Source organism: Haliotis rufescens, unplaced genomic scaffold (assembly GCF_023055435.1).
Source record: "Haliotis rufescens isolate VD_foot unplaced genomic scaffold, xgHalRufe1.0.p SCAF_6, whole genome shotgun sequence".
In the NCBI taxonomy this organism is placed as follows: domain Eukaryota; kingdom Metazoa; phylum Mollusca; class Gastropoda; order Lepetellida; family Haliotidae; genus Haliotis; species Haliotis rufescens.
Window position 1 is genome coordinate 59074750 of NW_025964334.1, and position 25441 is coordinate 59100190.

The 25441-nt window shown below is 39.9% G+C and overlaps 1 protein-coding gene across 2 annotated transcripts; it reads left to right on the top strand.

The window, feature by feature from the left end:
- Positions 1-7339: 7339 nt before the first annotated feature.
- On the top strand, positions 7340-25014 carry LOC124143195 (receptor tyrosine-protein kinase erbB-2-like). Of its 2 annotated transcripts, XM_046512061.2 has the most exons (15): positions 7340-7577; positions 9087-9278; positions 10358-10549; positions 11018-11209; positions 12281-12472; positions 13349-13540; positions 14147-14332; positions 18656-18771; positions 18929-19067; positions 19643-19753; positions 20517-20710; positions 21056-21184; positions 21681-21792; positions 22275-22371; positions 23014-25014. In XM_046512061.2, exons 1-15 carry the CDS (start codon positions 7508-7510, stop codon positions 23195-23197), a joined length of 2298 nt encoding a protein of 765 aa, XP_046368017.2. In that variant the 5' UTR covers positions 7340-7507; the 3' UTR covers positions 23198-25014. The 2 variants fall into 2 exon arrangements, with proteins under 2 accessions (XP_046368017.2, XP_046368018.2); XM_046512062.2 differs by lacking the exon at positions 11018-11209.
- Positions 25015-25441: the final 427 nt, after the last annotated feature.

A 25441-nucleotide genomic window follows, 5' to 3' on the forward strand; every position in this document is an offset into this window, starting at 1 on the left:
TTTGATGATGATGATGATGATGATGATGATGATGATGAACGTATCATCCATATGAAATTACTCTAATCTAATCTAATTGTCACAAACACAGGATATGTTTTATCTTATTCACATGTCACAAACAACAAGGTCCAGCCAACACAGGATATGTTTCATCTTGTTCACACGTCATAAACAACAAGGTCCAGACAACACCGGATATGTTTCATCTTATTCACATGTCATAAACAACAAGGTCCAGTCAATACTGGAGATGTTTCATCTTATTCACATGTCATAAACAACAAGGTCCAGCCAACATAGGATATGTTTCATCTTATTCACATGTCACAAACAACAAGGTCCAGCAAACACAGGATATGTTTCATCTTATTCACATTTCACAAACAACAAGGTCCAGCCAACACAGGATATGTTTCATCTTATTCACGTGCCACAAACAACAAGGTCCAGCCAACACAGGATATGTTTCATCTTATTCACATGCCACAAACAACAAGGTCCAGCCAACACAGGATATGTTTCATCTTATTCACATGCCACAAACAACAAGGTCCAGCCAACACGGGATATGTTTCATCTTATTCACATGTCATAAACAACAAGGTCCAGCCAACACAGGATATGTTTCATCTTATTCACATGTCATAAACAACAAGGTCCAGCCAACACAGGATATGTTTCATCTTATTCACACGTCACAAACAACAAGGTCCAGCCAACACCGGATATGTTTCATCTTATTCACATGTCATAAACAACAAGGTCCAGCCAAGACAGGATATGTTTCATCTTATTCACACGTCATAAACAACAAGGTCCAGCCAACACAGGATATGTTTCATCTTATTCACACGTCATAAACAACAAGGTCCAGCCAACACAGGATATGTTTCATCTTATTCACATGTCACAAACAACAAGGTCCAGCCAACACTGGATATGTTTCATCTTATTCACACGTCATAAACAACAAGGTCCAGCCAACACAGGATATGTTTCATCTTATTCACATGCCACAAACAACAAGGTCCAGTCAACACAGGATATGTTTCATCTTATTCACATGTCATAAACAACAAGGTCCAGCCAACACAGGATATGTTTCATCTTATTCACATGCCACAAACAACAAGGTCCAGTCAACACTGGAGATGTTTCATCGTATTCACATGTCACAAACAACTAGATCAAACCTACTTTAGAAAAGAGCCCCAGCCTAATTTCATGCCCCTTGAACACTCTTAGCTTGGTAAATGCTTCTTCATTGTTCGGAATAACACACCGCTTACACTAGTTCTAAAACGAATGTCAAGTACATGCAACGTCGAATTAGCTCACAACACAACCATACAGGAGAGTATGTTTCACAGCTAGCCTAAGGATCCTTACACCGATATTTACCTACACACTATAGCCTTCTTTTGATAACGTCGACCATGTGGTGATGTATTCACGAGACGAAAGCGACGACTCAAACTTCTGAATTATGCGGCCTATGAATTGGCACAAAACAGCCAAGTCCTTTCGGATATGTTTGGCTATTCAATACTATTCAAGCCATATCACAACACAATTTCACAATTTCCATATCCCAATTTCCATCGTTTTCACCTTGCTTTAGGATGCATGGTGCAAAAAGAAATCCACAATGTTATTGATGAGGTCAATATGCTGTAATGTTGTTTAATTCATGACTCATTCAGTGCCGTGATTTGTCCAATACTTATTTTTATCGAGTAATCTAAAAGAAAACTTTCGTAAGAGGCGATCAACGGGATCGGGTGGTCAGGCTCGCTGACTTGGTTTGAAGCATGTCATCGATCCCTATTGCGTGGATCGATGCTCATGATGTCAATCACTAGATTGTCTGGTCCAGACACGATTATTTACAGACCGCCGTCATGTAGCTGTAATATTGCTGTAATATCTCCACAACCCTACAGCAGTGGACATTTCAATAACCACAGGAAATATGTAAAACGAAAACCAGCTGGGAAGCCCGTAATGACACCGGGGGCAGCGACCACTGCCCCATTAAATGTCTTTAAATATACCTTATTATCCCAAACCCTACCCAACTGACACCCCTTTAGGCACGCCCCAGCAAACGAAATTTAATTTTTAAAAAGCTAACTGGCAATTATTTACAAAACTATGCAATCAAACAGACATACACGACAAAAACATAAACACATTCAACACAAACCTCACTACTACACTATATGACATAGCTATTAAATGCATCCCAACCTTCACCATGTCCCCCACCCATAACTCAGTCCCATGGTGCGGCCCTGAATTGATAAAATAAGAAAACTTAGAAAAAAGGCTCTGAATAAACCAGAGAGAGACCGTTCAAAATTATCTTTATTTATAAATCTTAGAAACCAAACTAAAGAACTTATTGAGGCAGCAAGAAAAAGCCACTGGCAAACTTTGTGTAATACCTTAAAAAATGGCAAACATAATTTCAGGAAAATATGAAAAAACATTTAAGCCTTACCAGGTACTTAAAAAAAAGTTTTCTCAAACTTCAAGGACCTAACCACAAATAAAGAAAACGCCAATGTTATTGCTCCCCATTTTGCTAAAACCAGTAGCTCCACCAACTACCCACCCCAATTCCAAAACAACATCAAACAGCACCCCACATTCATTAAATAACCAGGCCTCTCCCACCTACCCATCAACAAAATACTCAACATTCACGAATTGCAAACAGCCCTAAAAAACAAAAATACAGCATCCGCCACAGAATTAGACATCAGCTATATTATACTAAACAAAATCCCCACTGAAATACAACACTTGATCTTACAACCCTAAAATCTGGAAATCTGGCACCTCAATCTTGGAAACACGTTAAAGTGATACCAGTCCTGAAGCCAGGAAACCCCAAAATGAGCCTGACTCCTACCAGCCCATATCTTTAACCTCTCACTTATGTAAAATTCTTGAATCAAATATAAATAACAGGCTCAAACATCACATGTCTGTAAATAACCTTATTAGCCCTGGCCAGAGCGGCTTCACTAACAACAGACAGACTTAAGACCATATTGTACATTTGGAACAGGACATTAGGACAGCACAAGCACAAAAACAACACACCTTTATGGACTTCAGCAAGGCTGTTGATACATATACACCATATACACTCTACCTGGTATCACATACACCCATCTACTCTGCCGCATCTCAAGACAAAACCAACAAAACAGAGCTAGGTATCCACATTGACCAAGACCCCCAATAACTACCGTAATATAACTGGAATACTTTTAAAAGTGGCGTTAAACCCAAATCACTCACTCACACCATACTTCTAAAGCCGAGATAAAATCTAAAGTAAAAAACTACATCAAAATTTAAAATTTCAAAAACTGTGTTCAAAATTCTAACTCGACATGGCTTAAAAGCCTATTTTATAAAAAAAACTCTACAAATTCCACAATTACAACAATTCGACATTTTGTTACCAAATTATATCCCGAATAATAAGTGGCAACACAACTCTCAATTACAATCTATATAAACAACACCGTCATGACACTGATAACTGCAATCACTGTAATCAGCCCGAAGACCTAAATCACATGTTTAACCACTGTCCGTTATGTAGCACCGTTCACTCCAAACTATAGCACTCTAACCCTTCTAACTATTAGCGAACCGCATCCGTGGTCTAGTGGTAGAGCGTCTGCCCGGAGAGCGGAAGGTCCGGGGTTCGATCCTCAGCCGCGTCATACCAAAAGACGTTAACAGATGATACTTGTTGTTAACCCGTCTGGCGCTCGGCATTAAGGGGCTAAAACAAGGATTGGTTGGCTCGGAGTCAGTGTACTGTGTCTGAGTGGGGTATTTATGTTAAACTGCGGCATGGTGTCTCATTGAGCTAGCACTTTAAATCGGCATTAGTCCGGACAAGTACAAGCAGCCACACACACACGTGCATGCACGTCGCCATATTAGTGCAGTAAACATGGACGCGACCTTAAACCCCATTTCACCTCACTTATGGTACAGTCCTAACATGACATTAATGTTTAGCAATTAATGTTGAAGAATACTCGACGTTGTAACGGCAGGGTCGCGGAGATTAACATCAGACAGACTTTCCCTTGCTGTGCCTGGTCACTCTAGAGTATGAGGCGCTTGACCCAACTCACCTGTTCTCCAGTGACATCAAGCTGTCGGTCCGTGAAGATCCGGGGTAAAATAGGTCTTCAACAACCCATGCTTGCCGTAAAAGGCGACTAACGGGATTGGGTGGTCAGGCTCGCTGACTTGATTGATGCATGTCATCGATCCCAATTGCGTGGATCGATCAGCAGTCTGAATGTCATGAACTCTAAAAAACTCATTACAGTATATTAAGTGATCCATGGGATTTCACGGTGTACATATAAACGGCAAAACCCTCTCCATGATCATAAGACATGGCTTAAGTCATCTTTAAATAACGAATGCAGAGTACACATTAATGTTAAGATGTACACGTGCGTATAGTGCTGGAAACCTAACATTACATGTAACTATTTAAACTTCACAAGAAGTATATCCGGTCAGTGACATAATTGTATACTGTGGTATTAGTTACTTAACATTGTTCATTAACAAAAAACTATTGAATAAATCCATTCGCTCAGATCAATGTATTGTTTTCCATGTTAAATTTTGTCCTTTTTTGCTGCTATTGAAGAACACTACCATGAAGATACTTGGCGTGGATGGACTGTCCTGAATCTAGCTACGAAGGATGTATAGTTCACACTTAACTGTTTGCATGTATGATGTTCAATACTTTCAATGCTTACAGCCTGCATCTGAACTTAGCACACAACAGGCATCTAAGTCACTAGGTATTCTCTGTTGACGACATCGAAAAACTTTTTACTGCACTGTTATCGAGTATTTCCAACTTAAAGGGCGAACTCCAACAGCTATATGAACAAAGGGATGTCCCTTTGCAAGTTTTAAGAGGTTGGCTGCACAGTTCAAGACGGGAAGAAAGAGCCTTAAAAAGTATTAAGATGACACGATGTTAGACAATATTGATAAATATATGTGATTATGGATGAACGACGACTCACACGTCACAAAGAGAGTGTTGAAAGCATTCTGATCATGAGGAAGAAACTGGTCAATGGTCAATGGTCAGTTCCAGTTTCATCATATTTTGAAGCAGCTGATTTTGTGGAACGACTTGTAACCATGGATGAGTCTTGGGCTCATCGCTATCAGTCAGAGACTAAACAACAGTCAAAGGAGTGGAAAACGTTGACATCTAAATCCCTTCCTCCAAGGAAGGCAAAGCCTGTCCCATCAGCTGGCAAAGTGGTGGCTTCCGTTATCTGTGATCTAAAGGAATCCTACAGGTAGACGACCCCTGAAAGGCCAGAACATTAATAGCATTAACCAGCAGGCACTGGTGTCCGATCAAACTGGTTTTCAATCTGTTCCTCTTTACAGCCTGATGTCCTGGTCGGTAAAAACACAACACAATCCTGACCGAGATTTACACAGCTCTACCGACAGCGTGTGTTGTATCCACAAAGGCGTCGTAAGTCCATGGTTGAGCTATGTGTCGCTTTGAATGACTATGCCTCGCATATTTGATTTGATGGTCTTCTCTTCTGTCACAATCGTGATATAAGGAGATTTTATTCTCTCATATCACATGTATTGCGCATTTATTGATTATTGACTTTTTTGGTTTAAAAAAAATACGTATAAGCTCTGAACACCAGGTTTGTTGTGTTAGCAAGTAAGCCTGACATACTTTATATTTGTTCTTTGTAGCTTGTCAAACTATTGATACAATTAAGGAAACTGTTTCTGTCTTAAATATGAATATTTCTATGTACGGCAAAGATAACGACCACTGACTAGCGAGAGCAAGTTATATATTCATTGAAACAATGTTCATCAAACAGTATAGTAAAGTAGTAAAACAGATCTAGACAACCAAGTGAATTACAACAAAAATAAAACGTCAACGACAAAGAATACTCCGTCTCAAGAACCATATTCATTGAGTGTTTAAAGGCAATTTGCAGTGAAAAGTAAAGGAATGGGTACTGAAAAGCAATGCTATTCATTTATTCATTCACAAATTGACCATTGTCATTTAGAGAAATTAATTAATCAGGTAATGAAGTAGTTGGTGTGTGGTGTGTATGTTTGTGATATGCGTATGTGTGTGTATGTATATGTTTGTTTGCGTGTGTGTGTGTGGTGTGTATGTCTATGATGTGTGTGTGAAATGAAATTTCGCTTGTTCAGGACTAATCTCTGTCGCAAAATGTTGAAAAACATAACGAACTCAAAGAGGACATTCATTTTTCGTTCTTTATAACCATAGTTCGTCATAAGCATATATACAGCATGTAAAAAGCAAATGGCAGCAACCAAGAAATAAGTTCGTAATATCAGTCAATTCGTTTGTATTGTGTCATATTCTTATAATTATTTTTTGAATGTTGAAGTGAGTTGGAATGTGAATAATTCCTTTTGTATGCAACAGTCAGAAACGGCAAATTTAAAAGCTATATAACTAAACACAGGAGAATCTCTGCCTCAGATTCAGATGAACGCCCAGAAAACCTGGGACTTGAAATGATTCATACAATTTGAAATAGTACTTGCATATACATTGAATGTCTTTCGACTGACTGAGTTTGATTTTACGCCGCTTTTAGCAATATTCCAGCAATATCACGGCGGGGGACACCAGAAATGGGCTTCACATATTGTATCCATGTCGGGAATCGAACCCGGGTCTTCGGCGTGACGAGCGAACGCCTTAACCACTAGGCTACCCGAATGTCTTTCGAAATATCAGTGTGATCAAAATGTACATATTGCTTTGAGGTACTTATACAGTAAACGATGGTTATAACGAACTCAAAGGGGCCACTAGGTTTAGGTCGTTATAGCCGTAGTTCGTTATAAGCATGTATACAGAATATAAACAGCCAATATCCGCGACCAAGAAATAAATTCGTCATATCAGTGAGTTCGTTATAAGCTTGTTCGTTAGTAACTTATTTTACTGTAATCTGACATGTGGATTATATTTAAATTCTAGTATGAAACCTCAAACCTCAACACAAGTGTTACATATATGTTATTTATCATCTGTTCTCGTGTATATCAATATGACATTAGAAGGTGTAATATTACATACCGAATCCAAGGAAACACTTCCTTGTTCTCGCTGCTCAAAGCGTTTGCTCACGTTGCTATTGATAGCCGTGTAGACGGGTGGTGTTCTGAATGCCCACATGACATACTGCCATTGTGTGTTCCTCTAAGCAAACTAGGTCAAGCGAAAGTTTACCGAATAGTCGGGATACATTTATTCATGTTATAAAAGTGATCAGTCTGGTATTGCGAAAACGTGTTGCCATTTTGAGTTCTTGTTCACTCCAAACCAGTTCAATTACGAGCAGGGTGCATCGTGTATGTCAAGGGATCAACTGTTTCCGAGTGTCTGAGGTATATGATGGTCAGTCCTTACCTGACACTGATACTGACCCTACTGGCAACTGCTATCCCGGTGACATGTCAAAGTAAGTGATACTTTCATTCGCTGATAGTTGTTGTCATACACTTCTAGGTGGATGGGATATCCCAAGTAATATCCTAATCACAATGTCTCATTGTCACCAACAACAAACTCTAACCTACACTAGAAATGGGCCTCTAGCCTAGATTTATCCCTCTCAGACACGTGTATCTTGTAAATGTTTTTTCATTGTTCGGATTAACACAACACATGTCCCAGTTATAAAACGAATGCCAAATAAACGTAACATCGTCTTCAGGTACACACAGTTGTGTACGTTTCACAGCTGGCCAATGCAGCTTTACACCACTGGCAAGTGATTCATACTTTTATTCGTTGATACTTATTGGCATATACTTATATGTGGATGGGATTGCTCCAGTAAGCCTTATTGTCACAAACAACAAAATACCCCGAGGTCTCATGGGTCTCATGCCTTGAGCCAACCCTCTCAGACTCTCTTAGGTTTGTAAATGTTTTTTCATTGTTAAGATGTACATACATGTACCAGTTATTATAACGACTATCAAATATATGTAACATCGTCCTCACGCATAACACAAGCATACAGTTGGTTAAGTTTCACAAACAGCCTGCAGAACCTTACACCAATGTCTACCTACACACAGGATTCACCGACTTTTGATAACGTCGACCATGTGCTGTTGTATCCCAAAGACGAACTTTACAAATGAGACTATGGCATTATTTCTTAGGCAGCCTATGGTTTGGCTTCAAACTACTGCACTTAAGGTGCATGCCGTTATTTGAGAAGTCCTTTCATAAATGTTGGGCTATTGAAAACTTTTCAAATCATATCACGAAGTGGTGACATTGTATTCACCTTGCATTAGGACTCATGTTTCAAAAGGAGTCCGGAATGTTTTTGATGAGGTCACTAAGCTGTACATGCTGTTTAACACATGGAGCATGCAGTGCCGTGATTCAGCAAGTTATTAACCTGAAACGTGTAGAGAAGAATAAACTAATAATCATATTGAATACTTATACACTTGAAATCTTGCCCTATCTTGTGCTGTGCAGTTTATATTGACTATTAAGTGTCAACCTACCAAACACGAATGGCTTGTGACATATCAATGTTTATGTGATGGAGCTGTAAGACGTTGTAGGCCTTACTGAACATTCCTTACTTAATAAACATTAACACACATGTGATACTGATCTTAAATACAGTGAAAATTTGTGCAATACTTATGTTATCTAGTAATCATTAAGACACAAGAGTAGTAAATTACTTGAAAAATAACTTTAGCTAGTCCAGAATGTTTAGTGATAAAATACTACATTTATCTGCACCACCATGATAATCTCATCTTGGTAACATAAACATGCTGCGTGACATGAATAGTTTTTTCTTACTGATCCACTTCTGGAAACGATATTACTAGCGTGATAATTATGTAAATGTAAAACCACATTGAAATAACATCAGTAGTTCACTGTTATGTTAATGATAACTGTGACTATTGTCGGATGATGTTTTCTGCAGTTGATGGAGGGTTCTCAGCGTGGTCGGAGTGGACCACTCCGTCATGCGCAGTAACATGTGGAACAACAGCCACGACGCAGGTGCAGAGAACACGGAGCTGCAGCAACCCTCCGCCAAGCAGAAGCGGACAACCATGCACGGGAAGTTCTAAGGAGACAAAATTTGTAAGCTGCACATTTGGTCCCTGTCCAGGTGAGATGAAATTTTGTACTGAATAAATGATATTGTGCTTTTTTGTCAACGGATGTAATGATACTGTGGCTGTACCTGTACCTGCACCTGCACCCATGCACATGATCTGATCACGTGGCTAGAAGTACCTATTATTATTTTTTAATTCCTCTTTTAATTTGTCTTTTATGTCTTTATCTATTCCCTCAAAACCTTACCGCAGGTAATTTCATCACTACTGTGGTATATTTGAATATAATATAGGACAGGCTCAATGTTGACTAGCAGAAAACCATGATTATTATTTCGGATCCGGTGGACCCTGATTATGTTTCTTGGTTTGACAGCACAATGCCCGTGCTCGTGTGTTTCACTAAAGATATAAAAGTGTAAGACCGGCATCACTTCGGACTTGCCTCTCACGCCGTTAAAGGACTGGTTCGGAGGGATAGCCTAGTTGGTGGTTAAAGCCTTCGCTCGTCTCCCAATGTCCACACATGGCTACAATGCGTAAAGCCCATATCTGGTGTCCCCTGACGTTTATTTGCTGGACTAGTGCTAAATTCGGCGCAAAACCCATCTCAATCCTTCACTGTGTAACAGAAATAGTGTTCAAATCAGTGTCGAACCCAGGTCATAATATTCGAATATATGCTGTGCCTTTTCCTCCCGTACCACATCACTTAGCTGATTTGGTGTCTTGGCGTATTTGGTTGACAGCATGGGGTCGTACCCCGACGACATGATTATTTCTCATGATACCAATCACTGTATTGTCTGGTCCAGACTTGATTCTTTTCAGGCCGCCTTCACACATCAGGAGTATTGCTGGATCCAACGTTAGACAACAAAAAAACATTTGTTTGTAATTGAAAGTGTGTATGTATCAGGTGCTACCGATAGCACAGGACATGCTTTTCCTTTTCTCAAACACCTGGTGTCATTCCTTTTTTCACTTATTCATTCATATTATTTCTGTAAATGTATTTTTCTTTCACGCCCTATGGAATCTGTTATGGCAGATAATTGATACTGATTATTCTCTGATATTGGCGGTTTGAATTCTATTAACAACAATGTTTGTTTTGCTTGCGTTCCAGTACATGGAGGTTTCTCGCAGTGGACACAGTGGTCCAATCCGTCATGCGCAGTAACGTGTGGCTCATCAGTCACGACGCTGGTGCAGAGACATCGGAGCTGCAACAACCCTCTACCTAGCTTTGGCGGATCACCTTGCAGGGGAAGTTCTGCTGAGAGTGCAGTTGTAAACTGCAACTTGACCGACTGTCCAGGTGTGATAAACTTTTGTATTGATAACATTATTTGATATTGTGCGTTTTTGTCAACGGATGGAACGATACTACGGTTGTACCTGCACCCATCACATATTCGAACTACGTTATATCTCCCCACCAGACCACGGAGGTGGTCCAGTAGATTAGAAAACACGGTACTTGAAAAATGATTGTAACTAGTTAAGAATGTTAAATGATAAAATACTATATTTGTCTGTACGACTCATGAACATATCCCATTTATCAGTCCACTTTGTGAAATAAACACGTTATGTGACATGACAATTTATTTCTTACTGATCTTAGTCTGGAAACGATATTATTGGTGTGAAAGTGATATTTTACTTCATGAAAATAAATGGAATAGTTAATCACTTCATACCTAAAATTACTTTTAGATAACACCAGTAGTTCACTGTTATGTTAATGATAACTGTGACTATTGTCGGATGATGTTTTCTGCAGTTGATGGAGGGTTCTCAGCGTGGTCGGAGTGGACCACTCCGTCATGCGCAGTAACATGTGGAACAACAGCCACGACGCAGGTGCAGAGAACACGGAGCTGCAGCAACCCTCCACCAAGCAGAAGCGGACAACCATGCACGGGAAGTTCTAAGGAGACAAAATTTGTAAGCTGCACATTTGGTCCCTGTCCAGGTGAGATGAAATTTTGTACTGAATAAATGATATTGTGTTTTTTTGTCAACGGATGTAATGATACTGTGGCTGTACCTGCACCTACACCTGCACCCATGCACATGATCTGATCACGTGGCTAGAAGAACCTATTATTTTTTTTTAATTCCTCTTTTAATTTGTTTTTTATGTCTTATCTATTCCCTCAAAACCTTACCGCAGGTAATTTCATCACTACTGTGGTATATTTGAAAACAATATAGGACAGGCTCAATGTTGACTAGCAGAAAACCATGATTATTATTTCGGATCCGGTGGACCCTGATTATGTTTCTTGGTTTGACAGCACAATGCCCGTGCTCGTGTGTTTCACTAAAGATATAAAAGTGTAAGACCGGCATCACTTCGGACTTGCCTCTCACGCCGTTAAAGGACTGGTTCGGAGGGATAGCCTAGTTGGTGGTTAAAGCCTTCGCTCGTCTCCCCATGTCCACACATGGCTACAATGCGTAAAGCCCATTTCTGGTGTCCCCTGACGTTTATTTGCTGGACTAGTGCTAAATTCGGCGCAAAACCCATCTCAATCCTTCACTGTGTAACAGAAATAGTGTTCAAATCAGTGTCAAACCCAGCTCATAATATTCGAATATATGCTGTGTCTTTTCCTCCCGTACCTCATCACTTAGCTGATTTGGTGTCTTGGCGTATTTGGTTGACAGCATGGGGTCGTACCCCGACGACATGATTATTTCTCATGACACCAATCACTGTATTGTCTGGTCCAGACTTGATTCTTTTCAGGCCGCCTTCGCGGAGTTTTGCTGAGTCTAACGTAAGACAACAAAAAGACATTTGTTTTTTAATGGAAAGTGTGTGTGTGGATTAGGTGCTACCGATAGCACAGGACATGCATTTCCTTTTCGTAAACGCCTGGTGTCATTCCTTTTTCAGTAATCCATTCGTAATATTTTCATAAATGTTTTTCTTTTACCTCTGTGGAATCTGTTTAGGCAGATAATCGATACTGATTATTCTCTGATATTGGCGGTTTGAATTCTATCATCAACAATGTTTGTCATGCTTGCATTCCAGTACATGGAGGGTTCTCGCAGTGGACACGGTGGACCAATCCGTCATGCGCAGTAACATGTGGCGCATCAGCCACGAGGAGGGTAGAGAAAACCAGACGATGCGACAGCCCTGTACCAAGCAATGGTGGGCGTTATTGCATTGGGGATGCATATAAATTTGAGGATAGAAATTGTCAGCTTCCAAACTGCCAAGGTGAGACCTATTTATCTACTTTCTATAGGTTGTCTTGAATATATATGCGACAAAACACTTTCCATAATCAACAGAAGTATCTGCTAAAAGCACTGTCCATTATTCGATTCCGACCGTGTCATGAGACATCACTAAATTAGTCTTTGCAAGAAGTCGGTGGGCAATGAAAGTACCGTGGTGGGAGTCCAAACTGTCTCAGGTCGTGAACGTTTACTACTTTGGTAAAACTCGACACTGGATCATATACAATCAGGATAAGTCCAGACTCAAACTCTCAACTAGCGGATGCTGTACAACGAACCGCCTTACACCTCTGGGTTGTATACATATACCTTATTTTTGCCTGTTGTATTTGTTTTTTAAATTTGATCCATATTGATGTTAACAAAAAAAATTTGAAAGGGATACAGTCAGAACTCGAAACACGAACGATGGTCAGCGGAAAACACATCTTGATCTCTGTAGATACATGGAGGAAACATCTATACATGCAGTAAATACAACTACAGGACGCTGTTTCTAGGCCAAAACATAACAGCTTGATAAACCTGGTTATGTGTATCCGGAATGTACTTTTAGTCAAAACTCTATTAAATATACAATACAACATGTAAACAAGTCTATGTCAAAACTCCAAATCGAATGTTAGAAACAATGTTAGCCTCACTGTTTAGGTGCCAAAACCTCAGAGGAAAGCCAGTTTTGATTATCCAACGAAACAGATTACACAGGATGTAAAAGGCAAAATAGCAGTGATAGTTATATGAATGGATCACTGTAAACCAGTTACTACACCAGGTGTTCCTGTGTGGAAGCTTAGATGTCTAAAGCAAACTTTGTAGTGCATGTATGATATATTGATGGAAACATTCACAGATGACGTGGGGTTTAATACATGGGGACAATGGATTAATCAAACCTGTGACGTCACATGCGGATCATCAGCCTCCAAGACGGTCACGAGAGTAAGGACTTGCATGTATCCAAGTCCACAGAATGACAGCGGAAACTGCACTGGGCCGTTTGAACAGACGAAAACGGTGAACTGTAACTTATCCAACTGTGCAGGTAGGTTGAACGTTGTCCATAGATCTCCACATGGCCCTTCAGACTCAACACGGATACTTAAATGATAAACAATCACGCAAAGAATATTTGACGAACAGTAAATGCCAAGAGACAGTTGCTGTATGATTGTTTATAGTCAGAAATATAACCTACAAATCCCTTTCTATAATCAAAAGTAATCTGTGCAAAATGTCCATTGTTCGATTCAAGCTCCATAACACAATCAAAGACTTAGTGACCATATGAAATAAGGACGATACCAGGTGTTCTCGAAAATATGTATTGTCAATGCAAGACAATAAGAGGTCTAGATCATGCGCCGAAATAGATTCCACATGGAGTAAAGGGAAAAATAGCTGTGAGAATAATATGAACGGACCACTGGAAATCAGTGATGACACCAGGTGTTCGCGAAGGACTCACACCCGCCAATTGCATATTCCAATGTGTACCCTTGTATGTGTCTATCAGTATATATCCATGGTACTGCATTCTGATATGCATTAAGTATTACTGATGGTTCATTGCAAAATTGAAGTAACCAAAACATTGATTAAAGTTTATCCAACCACATACACCATATCAAGTGTGTCCTTCTTCTGCTAGTGGACGGCGGTATATCTGAGTGGGATCAATGGGATGACCCCCCGTGTCCAGGGTCATGTGACGGGGCGGTCAACACAACTTTGACCAGGACCAGAAACAGAACATGCTCCAACCCTCCTCCCAGTAATGGCGGCACAGACTGTACAGAAGCCAGGTGGCAGAGGAACACGAAAACGTGTTGTCCAGGTACGGCTGATAACAAGAGCATTGTTTAAGTTAGTCTGAGACAAAGGAGTGGTCTCCAGGTACGGCTGACATCAAAAGATCATTGTTTAAGTTAATCTGAGTAAAGTTATGGACAAAGAGTTAATTTTGTCAGGCAAATCAACACAAATGAGTGTCGTCCAGGTAAGTCTGAGACAAAAGAGCGTTGTTGGCCAAGCAACAGTGACATAAAAAGGGTGTTGTTTAGTCAAATCTGCTACAAAATAGCGTTGTTTGGGCAAGTGTGTAACACAACGGAATGCTGTGAAGGTATAGATTCGACACACGAGCGTTTTTCAGGCAAAGAGGAATTTAGGTCTTGCCCCTGGTAGGCGCTGATCAGTCATTGTTTCAATGACATATCTATTACCTTTGTTTATTTGATTTTTTGACATGTTGGGAAATGAAGACACTGCTTGTCATTTGTCTGACGGACAAAAATGTATAATTAGTATTCACAATATTTTGATCCGTCGACTTTAGGAATCAAATAATTGAAATTTCAGTGTAAAACCTCCCACTTTATGACAAGCAGGCATTACATAAATTGAAGCCTTCTTTGCACGCGATGTTAGACCTGAAATATGATTGGGTCAGTATCTTTATCTGGACAGGAGATCATGAGGCAGGCACAGAACTATTCCATTCCTCCAACATCAGCCGCTTTGTACCAATATGTTAAAAGGCCACTGGCCACTGGCCACTGTTGGGGACGAAGTCTGGAGGCCGAAACAGCCCATTCCACACCAACTTAGTGGGGGTGGGTTATATCAGTATCACATGGCTATGAGCCTTTGTGGACTACACTACCACAAGCTTCTAAGTCATTCTAAAGCTTCTGAGTTGTAGTTATGAGATGTCTGAGATGGGGTGTAGAGCAAGGTGTAGAGCAAGGTGGGGCTGTCTTGTGTCACTTTTGATCTGTACACCACTTTGCAAATATAATAACAAATAATTGTCACTAGCCAACCAAAACATAAGCCATGGACAAGCATATTTCAAAAAATAAAAAAATCGTTCTGTAAATATTCTGTTATTTACCATATGTGTAAACAATATTGGTAAAGTTATTTGTCTTTAATGGTGCATTCTAAAGATATGCTGAAATGATATTCAGCAGACAACAAACATGTCCACGATGCAAAAACATGTCTAGTATGGACATCTCAAGGTACTGATTTGATTTATGAAATTACTTTTTCATAACAGTTCCTACTTTATTTGAAATAACTTAAAACTTTCCATATCATTACAACGTGCTGTGTGTTCGTAGCTGATTGGAGCTCACGTACCAGCCGAGTTCGGAGGCTTCTACCTTGATTGGTTAACAATGACCGATGTTGAGGAAACATTCTACAACACCCAGCCAAGTCTGGATAAAGCAATCTATGACAGAGTCAAGCGTAAGCTGGGACACAACGACACAGAGTCCTTCCAACAATCTTTGATTGAGATATACAAGAGTGACCTAAGTGAGCTGAATCACATACGTCAAAGTAATTATGACCATGCAAGGGATACAGTCGAAGGTGGCATACCGGATCATGTATTGCAAGCAAAGGTACTCAGCGGAGCAAGTATTACATCGATGGGAAACCAGTCTATGTGTTCGCCTAATGAAGAGGATGACAATACAACTGATCAGACAGCAGCTCACGTCTTACCATTCGATGAGAATGACTCAATATCTACGATTCTCAGCCATGTTATAAAGATAAAACAGTGCATTGCTCGTGGAAATGATATGTCTGAAAACAAATTAGCACAATTGGAAAACAAATTCCGCCGCAAAAGGTGCTATCTGTGATAAGTACAATCTTGTCAATGAACTAAATAACAAACGGAGCAACTCTGAAGACAGGCACACGGAGCTGAGGGCAGAGCTTAAGTTGTACAATCAACAAAACAAATCATATCGTGATCATATTATTGAACTGGAAAATGAAATCCTCCGGTTGAACTACTCAGTTGATTCCAAACTTAAAGTCATCGAAAGCAAGATTACCACTATATCTAACAAGCATAAAACTACTGGTGAAAATAAACACAACACGACAGTAGCTCATGCAGTCGAATCACATAAAAGAGATGGACCATCTACCACAACTACGTCTCCAAAAGCATCGATGTCAAATACATCTGTACACTCAGACACCCAACGTCGTGAACGTGAGACAACACCTACACCAGATAACATCGCTACGGGCAAGGCTAGATCAGGACACAAAAACCTTGATCTAACTGAACGGAACTACGACTATGACTTCACCCACCACGATGAACACCGTGAAACAGAGCCGTGGCAACAGGTGAGCTCGAGCAGAACCTACCGATCCCCCACTGATAACCATCTCACCCACGAGAAACCGAAACATCAGATCACTGGCAAAGACGCATCACGCCCTAGAAGGTGTACCGAGAATCCGGACAAAACGACTAGTTCTATCTGTACAACATCAAAGCTGATGAACCATTTGACTCTGTCAAAGATCTGACATACGAGTACGCCCAGGATATGCGTGTGCGTGTCACCTTTGTCCGACTAATGAAGGAGAATAAGGTAATAAAACATCCATGTGTCACATCCAGTTTAGAAGGGAAACTGTGAGCAAGGTGGGCGAACTCCTAATGACGCTGTCATTATTAACTTGGCATGAACGTGGAGTACTCCACGGTACGGACTGTATTCGTCAGACATTGTCTCGACATGCTGATGTTGTGGCTCTACAGGAGCATTGGTGACCGGCAAATAGAATGTCTAAATTAAATATGTTTCAGGATCTAAATTTGATATCCTAAAATGCTGTTTCCCCGGATACATGTTGTTTTCGGGGATCAGATGGATTGGCAATCTTAGTTAATATCAACAGCGAGTGGAAAGCTCACTCTATCATTGTAAGCACAGACCACGCAGTAGCTATCAAACTAACTAGCGACACTACTGTGATATTTATGTAACAGCATGTTTTCTACCTTCAACTATTGTACTACATTCTTTGTATTGTGACGCCCTTAACGATCTCTGTGAAGAGGGTGATACTTTTATCTACTTTTATTTACTTGGTGATCGTAATGCAGATATGTGTAAGCATAATTTCACTGCCCGGGATAAGCTAGTTAGCACTGCTATATCTGATAGACACCTCCTACACACCATTAGTGAGCTCGCATCCCATTCCCCACGTTATACATGTAGATCCAAGGATAACACCCCTAAGAGTATGATTGACTATATCCTGCTACCCTCGTGGATAAAGGACCATGTTACCGATCTCCTTGTCATAGATACATGCCCTTATAGGGTGTCACATCACCTCCCATGTTTATTATGTCAGTATATTGTCAATATCTCCCCCCCCCCCCCCCCCCCCCCCTCCCTTCCAAAACGGAACAAAGCAAGTCAAGATGATACACTCATGTACCAATGTGAATTTGATACATACGAGTATATACATATACTCTGTACGGTACTTTCCCTTCAAAATTGAAATTGAGAAATCATGTTAATGAAACTATATGCAAATACGAAGAACAATTATGGCTCACAAATGTATCAAATAACGCAAGCATGTCCCGTTATAAGAGAATTCATACGAAATTAACATACCATGTACTTTGGCAAATAGCTTTTCTGTACCCGGAATATCGACCTGCTTTACAACTTTGTGTGAAAGTCTCATCACGCAGTAAACTTCAAAAAGAGTGCATGCTCTGTAATAGGCATGCTTTCGACTATGACAGCCATATTGTTTCAGCGCTTATATCAGAAGGAAATGCGTTTTTCTCTTCTCTCATTGACTTACTTGACGTTAAAAAATATGTTGATTTTGAAATGCAAAAATTCTCATTCTTATTTGGGGCTGAAACAAGATTTACTCACAATCTGGATCAACACACCTGGGATGCTATTATACTACAATTCGCCTCGTATCTTTACAAACCAAAACATCTTTTGACGTATGTCTTTTAGTGAATATCTGTCTTCGTTTAGGTATCTGAATTTGATAAACCGTGTGTAATTGTAAATATGTTATGCCCTTTTATTGTGTTAACCACGTGCAATTTAATAATCTTTTCATTGTAATCTTTGGAATGACATCTTGAGGAAGTAAAGATTCTCTCTCTCTCTCCTTAATGTTGAACTGTCAGAAACACAACTTGCTCCAGTCGTTAGTAACCGTTTCATTTGAAGATAGAGGGAATGTTTGTCTCATGTTTTTTCTCAGGAACTTAAACATAGACAAATACAATTGAATTCTTCACTGGTGCCTTAGATTAATGTCACTATATCTGATGTTGAAATAGAGTCATCGTCTTCCACGCGGCAGCTGGCTGTTGGCATTTCTGTTGGAGTAGCTGCTCTGCTGGGTCTAATAGTCATCATCGTATGTGTCATGAGGCGACGACACTCATCCGAGAAGGTACACAAGATACGTCATAAGATATGCGTTGATAAATCTGTTTGAAAGAAATCCAAGTTTACACATCTCGCGAAATGAACCAATAATATTTAAGCATTTTGAGGATTTCATTGTACATTAATCTGTCAACACATAGAGTTTTCATTCTGTTTTCAAGGAAAAGCCTTTTGTCCCTGCTAGACTCGAGTTGATTACGTTAATGGGCGAGGGGAAGTTTGGTGAGGTGTGGAAGGCTCGAGCCCACGGTATTAATTCCAAGGGACAGTGGGACTTCGTGGCTGTGAAGAAGTGCAAAGGTATGCACATTGTATAGGAGAGGTTTATGTTACCATATCATGTTGTGTCTGTGTATGTGTAGCTCTCAGTCCATGTCATGCACCTCAATAATTCTGTTCCATTTTTTGCTCTTGATTCTTCTATTTAGGATACGCTAACCGGAACTATACTATAGGTGGGGACTACAACTGTGAATACAAACGGACATACAATCCCATTCATTACAACCGTAACAACAATACAACAGTCAGCACTACACTGTGCACGAATGACTTGAAAGAAATAGCATTGGTGTGGATAGTCCCAATATGTGGAAATCTGAAACGAAGTTTGAGATACATTGTGGTGCCTGTGTATGTGCTACGATGTTGTAGGAGTATTCAATGAGGATGGTGGCTAGTTATCTCAAGCGTTACAATCTTATGTATTGATTTGAGATAAACAGTATTTTAGATAATGGTTATATATGAAATATGCGGTTTTCCGTAAACTATGTTTTCTCGAATTGTTCAGGGGCAAATGTTTCTTTTATTTTACCTGTGTTCGTTTCTGGAATATGGCCGTGTATGAAATCTCCCGTTGCAATGTATTACAGGTAATGCCACAGAGGCTGTACGAGAAGACTTCAAACATGAAATTGAACTCATGAAGTCTTTACCGAAACATCTCCATGTTGTGAATTATCTCCATTTTTCAGCCAAGGCAGGTTCGTATCAATTACTACATAACGACAGATTAAAGATTTAGAAAACAACTCGATATAAAATAAGTTTTGGAAAGTAAAACGATTTAATAATGAATAAATACGTACATTAACATACATACATTGTTTGTTATTATATAAGGTCTTTACTGTAATTTCAAATTGAGAATACATACTTAAACATTTCAATTTTTAGAATAATTATACTGGTACATTCATAATGAAGTTCAGTCTGAGCATTCATGCTTTGTGTGTCACAGGCTCTGGTAAAATTCAGTCTGGGTATTCATGCTGTGTTTGTTACAGGCTCTGAAAAATTTCATTCTGAGTATTCATGCTCTGTGTGTCACAGGCTCTGGAAAAGTTCAGTCTGAGTATTCATGCCACGTTTGTAACAGTCTCTTATAAAGTTCAGTCTGAGTGTTCATGCTATGTGTGTTAAAAGCTCTGATAAAGTTCAGTCTGAGTATTCATGCTATGTTTGTTACAGGCTCTTCTAAAGTTCAGTCTGAGTATTCATGCTATGTTTGTTACAGGCTGTGATAAAGTTCATTCTGAGTATTCCTGCTATGTGTGTCACAGGCTCTGGAAAAGTTCAGTCTGAGTATTCCTGCTATGTTTGTTACAGGCTGTGATAAAGTTCATTCTGAGTATTCATGCTCTGTGTGTCACAGGCTCTGGAAAAGCTCAGTCTGAGTATTCATGCTATGTTTGTTACAGGCTCTTCTAAAGTTCAGTCTGAGTATCCATGCTATGTTTGTTACAGGCTCTGATATGCTGATAATGGAACTCGTTCCATTGGGCAATCTTCTTAACCATTTACGATCAAGACGTCCGAAGGCAGGTGCTAGGACGCTGAAAACTGATACTGGAGCTGATACACAAGAACTGACATCTAAAGAACTGACGATGTTCGCCCACCAGATAGCCAAAGGAATGATTCACCTGCAAAATAATAGAGTAAGATCGTTTGTCTGAAATGTAAACACAAAACAATTAATTAACATTTTGATGAATCCATGATACAGATACATCATGCGAGTTATCACTTTAGTTTTGTCCCTTGTTTGCATGCTTTTGATGATGCCATCACTATCAAGACAGGGAGGGAAAGCTATGATAGTAAAGGGTGTTTTACCTTTGTTAAGTCAGTATATTTTCAAGTACTGCTTGTCTGTCTGGGGGGATTACGTTAATACCACAAAATTATTCCAGAGATATATGGAGGAAAATAATTGTATGAAAGGGTTGGCACAACAGAAGGATAATGCCTGAGGGTGAGTCGTGTATGATGTATCCTTGCAGATTGTTCATCGTGACTTGGCTGCCAGAAACGTACTTCTTGGTGAAAACCTTGTCTGTAAAGTATCAGACTTGGGCTTGGCCAGAAAACTCGCAGACACAGGTGAAGATGCATACGAAACAAAATCAGGGGTAAGGAATGTTTTATTGACTTTCACAAAACAGTCAGAGCATGTTAGATGAGCTCACAAAAATAATTGCCTTGTCCAATAACCTGGACTCACAGCTGCGTTTCCATTGCTCATTTGTTGACGTATTTATACCCTGTAACACATCTCTTTTAGAGACAGTTTCCTCCATATTCAGGTGACATTGAAACACTGCTCAAAATGACGTTTATTTACTTTCAATGAAAAGATGGGAATGTCGGGTGCTACCGGAAGACAAGGACACGCATATCCTTTTAAAAAACACCTGTCATCACTATTTTGACTTTTAACGCTTATGCTTAGAAAGATAATCGAGACTTATTATTGTCTGGGGTTGACGTTTTGAATTTATCCCAATTTAACTCAGCTGTAAGGACCAACTGAGCAGAATCAGATGATCACAATTAGTACAACACAAATTGTACTGTGTTGTAACGTGTGAATGTCACATGCCTGTCATGCTCTGCCTTGTTCAACAGGGTCCGCTCCCTATCCGCTGGATGGCTCCAGAATCTCTCAAAGATAGGTTATTTTCTTCCAAGTCTGATGTGTGGTCTTTTGGGATCTTGCTGTGGGAGATTGTTACCCTAGGTATGGTGAAAATAACACTTATCAATGAAGGGTAACTTGGATATCATGGGTCGTTGATTTGCGGTCATGTTATAAAAATTTTTTTAGAATGCATTCCATACCCATTGTCCATATATATTTTGGGTCATTATACTATCGCTGTATAGGATGTGTTTCGCGAGCTTTTTGATACTGATTCATACACGCATGCACATAGCATTTTCGGAATCGTGCAATCGATTCGTATCATAGATGTTCATGGTACAATTTTTTTTATTCATGTCGCGTGCCATGTTCAAGTATTAAACTATTAAACTGTTTGAAGCTGAATTGTGATGTTAATTGTTTAATCCTATACAGGTATAGCAAAATCAATGTCATATGTGTATATTATATAACACCTAAAATATGAACTGCAGTTCTAAACGGTACTTCTGATACAGAAAAAGAATATTCCCAATGTGTAAACTTCAACTGAGATACTTTAACATGGCATCACTCAGGGGCCAGTCCTTACCAGGGCCAGTCTGCCAGAGACGTCATGGGCTTCGTGATGAGAGGAGGAAGGATGCCCATGCCAGACCACTGTGCCCCAGAGTTGTAAGTACATCACAGCACATGTGCAGCAGATATAGAGAATACCACACTCATTCTCGTTAGATACGATTTTTACACAGATAGAACGAATATATATCAGGTTTTCACTGTATGTCAATGATCTCTAGAGTTGTTTTTGTGTATTGCTTAATGCCACACTGGAATATAACAGCTATTTGACGGTGGTCTGTACATAATCGACCCGACAAATTGGTGATTGGTAATATGGTCGACGACCAACGCTGTTGCAGCAAGATGACATAAGACACCGAACCAGACCACACGATCATCTAGTCGCGTTTTACAAACGTAGGTTGCTGGGGACCAATTTTATTTCTGAATAGAATCCATACAGCACATAAGCTATCTGTCAAAACATAGCATGAAATAGTTCTCTGTAGATATAACACTGGTGATGACACTGGCCATCTTCTGTACAGTTGCCCCTGATCTCGCCTCCACCTTCGATATAGAACTTCTAATAGAACTGTGTTGAAAGGAACAGGAGATGATAGAGACATGTTCTTTGGAAACGTTAATGGCCGCAGTGTGAACTGATTTGAAAAGTCAGAGGCGATGGACAACTCTGTACACATTGCATTATACATTTAAACATAAAGGTTGGTTTTGCTTCTCGTTGTGCAGGTACTCTTTGATGACGAAATGTTGGCGCCATGAGCAGGAGTCGAGACCAGACTTTAAGGATCTGAGCAGTGAAGTGGACTCTCTGCTGGAGGAGGCTGGCGACTACATCAAACTGTCAGATTACCAGGATCACCTGTATATGATCCTCGAGGGACAATCTGGTGACGCAGAGGAGAAGGTCTGAGAATCTTCTATCAAAGAACAAATTGGACATGGCGTGTCTGTACACGTGTCGTTTGCCTTTTGCAATACATTGTAGGACATCATAAATGTATTAAAACATTAGACTTTTTGTGAAATCGGCAGTGTATTCCAGAGGAATCACTACTTAGTGTCCAGATCTGTTTGGTCTATATGTAAATATACACCTGGAACTTAATTAAGCGCCACCGAACTAAATATGACACAGAATTATGAATACCGAAAATAAGCAAACAACGATTATTTATTAGACAATATGGCCCTTTCCCCCACACCATCACACTGACAATGCCACGATCAACGCGATTGCTGTTGCATGCACTGCACGTGAAGCACAATACCCTTGAATTTTCTAAAATCAAGTATGGGTTTTTACCTTTGCACACCTTGAAAAGTAAACATTTCTTGACAAAGACTGTCTGATCGTTGTAAACAAACATCATGCCACGTCATAGACTGTCAGAAGCATTAAGATGGCAGGTTATTGGAATGAATAATGCAGGATTGTCTTTTAGGAAAATTGGACGGCAACTTGGACATCGCCATTCCTTAATTACAAGATTAGTGCAAAAATACCGTGCAACAAATGAAGTTGAGGATAGACCACGCCCAGGTCAGCCTCGAAAGACATCCAGGCGGGAAGATGCAGCGTTATTACGGCTTGTTAGGCGACGTCCGTTTAACAACGCTACAGTTTTAAGATCACAGTGGCTAGGTGGCCGAGCAATTTCAACCGTCCGAAAACGTTTGAAGGTAGCGGGGTATAGAGCCAGAAGACCAATCAAACGTCCACTGTTAACACAGGAACAGAGACGAGCTCGTTTGGCGTGGTCAACTCAACGTCAGAACTGGAACATTCGATCATGGAGGAGAGTTCATTTTTCTGATGAAAGCCGGTTCCTTTAGCACATGGTGGGCGGGCGTACACGTGTCTGGAGGCAGCCGAATACAGCCATGGCTGAAACGCAACATCCTTGAAACCATTCCTTTGGTGGTGGGTCCGTAATGGTGTGGGGTTTTGTATCTTTCTCATGTAAACTGGACTTGATCAGTGTGCATGGCACTCTTAACGGACCTCGATATCAGCATGACATCTTGGAGACGGCAGTTATTCCCCATTTTGTTAACCATCCATTGGCCACAAGACCGATATTCATGGATGACAACGCCCGACCTCACAGATCACGTGCTGTCCGCGAATGTTTACGTCAGAATGCGATTGAGACATTTCCTTGGCCAGCACAGAGTCCTGATCTCAATCCCATAGAGCATCTTTGGGACATTTTACGTATTTTTCAAATATGTCACCATTTGAAAATAAAATCCATCAGTATTCTTCAAACAAAGGGATTTTTCGGTAGGTTACAACAAGGTTGACTCATTGATATAAATACGGGTGGCGCTTAATTAAGTTCCAGGTGTATATATTAGAGCCAGTTGTCATTTGTTTTCACTTTTTTTTGCAGAAATTTCTTTGGAATGTGGAAACGGATTTGTCTCTTTCAAATATAAATATATCATAATGTCTCAGTATATCAAATATTACAATTACCCTCAATGCATGTTTGTTAAACTAGTTTGAAAATGGATAAAGAAAGTCATACTTAATTTTCGTTTTTTTTAATGTATAACATGGACGGTGGTAACTATTCAATGTTTTGGAGGTTTAAACAGGTTCTAATGTGTGAGTTACAGGGTGACAGATTACCCTTGATTGTGTTGTCAGAAATGACAGAAACAAACATTGCAAAAGTGGTACGAGTAGCGAATTTTCATCTCCAGGGATCACAATGGGATCAACAAATGTGAATTGCAATTTTGTCACATTAAACCTCAAACTAATAAGAAATACGATTCCAACTATATCATGAGCAAGGAACAACTATCTAATAGTGATGAAAGCAGGTTTTCGCGAAAAGGTGAGTGTATCCTGCCCAGCCGATGGCACCGTTACAATTAAACAGCAAGAAAAATAACATTAACTTTACGTTGTAGGTGTGACAGGTTGGAGACATAGTATATATATATACTCACACGCAAAAGAAACGCAAGTGGTTTTAAGCAAATAGGTAACACGGACCCATATATTGATACGAGTTTTAGCATGTAGTAAAGCCTGTTAGTGTTATCAATATTTTTGGTTGCATTTTGAAAAAACGCAACATAAAAAACGAATCGCCAAAACGCACCATTTCAATGAATATGTGGGTCTCATGCACCCATTTCT